At 53.2% G+C, this 4,009-nt stretch overlaps 1 protein-coding gene across 1 annotated transcript; it reads right to left on the reverse strand.

Moving 5' to 3' along the window:
• Positions 1–341: 341 nt before the first annotated feature.
• On the reverse strand, positions 342–3,614 carry LOC124696312 (rhamnogalacturonate lyase B-like). The gene is made up of 6 exons (XM_047229046.1): positions 3,462–3,614; positions 3,146–3,270; positions 2,938–2,997; positions 2,155–2,271; positions 1,625–2,060; positions 342–1,511 (listed from the first exon to the last, which is right to left on the reverse strand). Exons 1-6 carry the CDS (start codon positions 3,612–3,614, stop codon positions 342–344), a joined length of 2,061 nt encoding a protein of 686 aa, XP_047085002.1.
• Positions 3,615–4,009: the final 395 nt, after the last annotated feature.

Below are 4,009 nucleotides of genomic sequence, written 5' to 3' on the forward strand. Positions count from 1 at the left end.
CTTGTTGTCTGTATTTTTTTGGCTTAGGCCGACATGCTTACTCCCGTTTAAAAATTACAGGACTTCAGAGGTGAGACAGTTATTTGTCCACAGAATATGGAGCAAATGAGACCCCTTTCTGGAAATTGGTATGGCACTGTTGGTGCACTGATAAATGATAATCATGATCTCACTGCCACTGGTCACTAACCATACAGTATATCGGAACTCAACTACCTTTTCTTTTGTTTGAAATAAGGAACTCAACTACCTATGATCTACTACAATCTTGTGTACAATCAATCAGCAATCTTGTGACTAGGCGATCAAAAATACAATCTTGTAACCAGAAATGTACTACATCAAAGTAGCGTGGTGGGATCTCGCCAAGAACCGGGAGGCCCTTCGAGCCGAATGTAATCATACATGACCCCGAAGAACTCGCTGAAGGCCCTGACCTGCGTGATGCTGATCGTATTCTCCCCTTCCATGAGCAGGTACCCTTTGATGGGAAACTCGAAGCTCCACCACGTGCCGTGGTCGCCATGCCGCGCGATGGCGTTGCCGTCGCCGAACTCGAGCGTGTTGAATACTCCATTCCTCGTCGCCTCGTTCACCTGCACCTGCAGCCTGGACATTTGCGCGGCCGCCAGGGCGACACGCAGCGTGTAGGTGCCGTCGGCGACCACGCGGCCCAGGTTGAACCGGATCCGGCGCGTCGTCGGCGCGTTGGTCAGGCCGACGCCGCCGCCCACCTTCCTCGTGACGTGCGCGAAGAACCAGTCATTGGAGTAGTTGCTCACGCCGATGGTGAAGACGGGGTCGGCTCTGGGGTACAGGTCGGCGTACCTATCCCACAGTCCATACTGCCGGTACTTGTTGTCTCTTGTGAGGAAGAGCTTGCTGAGATACTTGGGGTTGGGGTCCGGGATGAAGAACTCGGCCGCGCTCCGGTCGGGAACGCCGATCTCCCAGAGCGTCGGGCCCGATCGCGGCGGCTCGAACACGAGGTCGCCGAGGCTGACAGCGCCGCCGGCCGACACTGTCACCGAAGCGGCGTACATATAGTCGCCGAGAATCCCGGGTACCCAGGCGTAGAGGTTGTATTCCCCCGCGAGGACATTGCCGATGGCGAAGGTGCCGCAGGTCGCCGAAGCCCTCGTCCAGAACTGGTAGCCTTTGCTCTCGGTCGCCCAGGAGCCGGGTGCCCCAGGCGCGGCGAGGCCGACGTAGGCAAGTCGGGCGGGCATGTCGACGCGGCTCATGTACTTGTCTCTGACCAGTAATCTGCCGGTGACGGAGCCCCTCTCGGCGGCTTTGTGGAAGTCCGGCGACTCCAGGAAGGTGTAGGGCCACTTTCTCGCCTCGGCCTCCGCCTGCGCCTTGGCGTCCTCCCACAGCGCCTGGAAGCTTCCCCTGCTCGGATTGGAGTTGAGGTAGATGAACACCGGGCCCATCACCTTCTTCCAGTGCTCGCCGTCGTCGATCTTGGCCACGATATCGTTCCCGACGTAATGTGTTCCAAGAAACATCTGCCAAAGCAAGAGTTTCACAGAAAACAGAACCGTTCATATTTTTGTTAGTACTAAAACTGGATCGAATTGACTACGCCATCATCTTTGCATTTGCAGGATTGTGTGCTCACCGTGAGGGAGGTTGGGCCGACGTGCGAGGTGAGCTCGCGCTTAAGCGGCCCACCGCTCTTGAACTCGTTGCTGGGGGTGATGACCCAAAACCCCATGGGGACGGGCCCGCCGCCGATCCAGCCATGAACCTTGTTATCCTTGTTGTCGAGCGAGTACTGGTACTTGTCGTCCACCTCCCCCCTGAACTGCGGCTCCGCGGGGTTGATCAGCAGCACGGCCTCCTTGTACGCCAGCGGCTTGCCCCGGGGCGGGTCCCGGTCCGCCGCCCTCGGCATGTACCTCTGGATCCTGTCCGACACCGCCATGTAGTTGAACCTCGCCGTGTTGAGCTTGAAGGCGAGCCGTGCCTCCGTGATGTTCAGCGCCGGCCAGCTGTTCGCGTGCTCAAAGATGGCGTAGCAGTAGAACCCGGAGCTGCCTCTCAGCATCACCAGCCTATATCATGAGCATGATCAAGATAAGTTAATGGATCCCCTGCAGGACATCTGGTAAGAGAAGACAGTGAAGGAGTGATCAATCGGCGGTGTACCGCTTGTCCACGGTGAGCCGGACGCTGTTGAAGCGTGATGGGTCGTAGGTGCTCCTGAAGGAGAGCTCCACTTGCTCTTTGCTGGAAGAAACCACCCTGAAGTCTGTACTGTCCAGCCTGCCCAGATTCAGATACGGTTAAATTTGCAACGTTTTTTTTTTCTTCAGCCACACTCCACTCACATGTATGATTCAGACTCAATTCATCAAACTTATTCTTTGCCAACAGAACTGAAGAAATGAATTTTGTTCGGAGATTATCAGAACTGCTGCACTTGCTCTGTTTATTTATCAATAACCTTTTTTTTTTTTGCTTTTTCAGAATGTACGGCAACAGCACTTTACAGCTCACAGTCATGTTCTTAATTATAGTAGGATTACGCATCCTTTGGGTGCATATCGACATATCATGAAATGGTGGTTCCAGCTAATTAACTGACCACGGAAGCATGCATGCAGGTACGTTCGATCAGGTGAAGAAGTTTTCTAACATTGATATTGCACCCTGTAACTGTACGTGCTGTGAAATCGGCTTGTTAAAAACTAAGAGTAACAGAAAGACAAAGTTAAATAACTGCACCCGTACCGTACGTGCATTGAGAACACACGCAAAGATCAAAAGACAGTTAGAACAGAAAGCAGCATGCACCCTTTGCAAGTATACGTACATAAAGACTAGGAGACTATGCAGTGCGAGAGATTTACACCATGATAATGTATACTGTACCAGTAGTTAAGATACATAAGAGATATCACTAATATTGAGACAGTAGGTAGTACTTACATGTCGATCCTGCCTCTTGGCTGACCGGACCCTGGAAAGTTCCAAAACACGTTCCAGTACCTGTAAATACATATAAGCACCGCTCAGTTCATACGCACAACTGTTTAGGCAAGATTGCAAGAAGATGCGATATGGAGTACAAGATCCATCTAGCCGCCGCATATATGGCAGCAAGACTAACGAATATGTATGTTCATAAATGCTTTACCCGCCGGAGTTCTCGTCGCCGTTGCCGAAGTGGAGGAGGTTGCGCTCGCCGGCGTAGCGGACGCCGGTGATCTGTCCCTGCGGCTTCGACACCGAAACCTGCACCACGCCGTTGTCCACCAGCACCTGCGCCGGCGTACATGCACACGCACATTACAAACATGCACCACAAAAAAGTGTATACCGTTTCTAAATTCTGACGATTAACTGATGTATAACGAAAAAGGTAACATCGAGGTCGACGTGATTATGCATGTATGCATGGACGACGACGAAGAAGAAGAAGCGGGAGAGAAGTGTTGAAGGACCAAGCTCACCTGGTGTCGCTGTACGTGCAGTGTAACGCCGGCGCTGTCGCGTGCTCCCGGCGCCGCCGCCGGCGGCACCATCGTCGCCGCCACCGGTTGCAGCAGAAGCAGCACCAGCGACGACGTGACGGCGGCGAGCTGGACTATCTGAACCGCCGCCATCTGCATCGAGATCGAGCACGACGGCGGTACGGTGGATTCAACCAGTTGCCGCACAGCTGCATGGCTTCTATTAACGTGAGGTAGCTTCCGGCGTGCTGCCATTGCTAGCTGTTGGTTACGGAAACGATTGAAGGGAAGCAGGTAAATATAATTGGCCGGGTTCGTTGCGCGCGGCGATGGACTTTCCACTTCGATTTATAAAGGCGCCGCCCCGGGCTTGACGCCGGTGTACGTATCCAGTTCGTTGCGCCGGCGGCCACGCAAAGAAGCCCTCGCCCAAATGGAAACAAATGCCGACTATATCTATATGCTATATATGTGCTGTGACCGCTCCAGACTGGGTAATCTTTTCGTGTAATTAACCTCCAAAAATGGATGCATGCGATATATTCTTA

This window comes from Lolium rigidum, chromosome 3 (genome assembly GCF_022539505.1).
Source record: "Lolium rigidum isolate FL_2022 chromosome 3, APGP_CSIRO_Lrig_0.1, whole genome shotgun sequence".
NCBI lineage: Eukaryota > Viridiplantae > Streptophyta > Magnoliopsida > Poales > Poaceae > Lolium > Lolium rigidum.

Excerpts from the sequence above, each read along its gene's own strand:
- LOC124696312 (XM_047229046.1), bottom strand. The coding sequence starts at position 3,614 with ATGGCGGCGGTTCAGATAGTCCAGCTCGCCGCCGTCACGTCGTCGCTG. Across the intron at positions 3,271-3,461 it reads TGCACGTACAGCGACACCAG|GTGCTGGTGGACAACGGCGT; the intron begins GTGAGCTTGGTC and ends ACGCCGGCGCAG. Across the intron at positions 2,998-3,145 it reads GGCGACGAGAACTCCGGCGG|GTACTGGAACGTGTTTTGGA; the intron begins GTAAAGCATTTA and ends ATGTATTTACAG.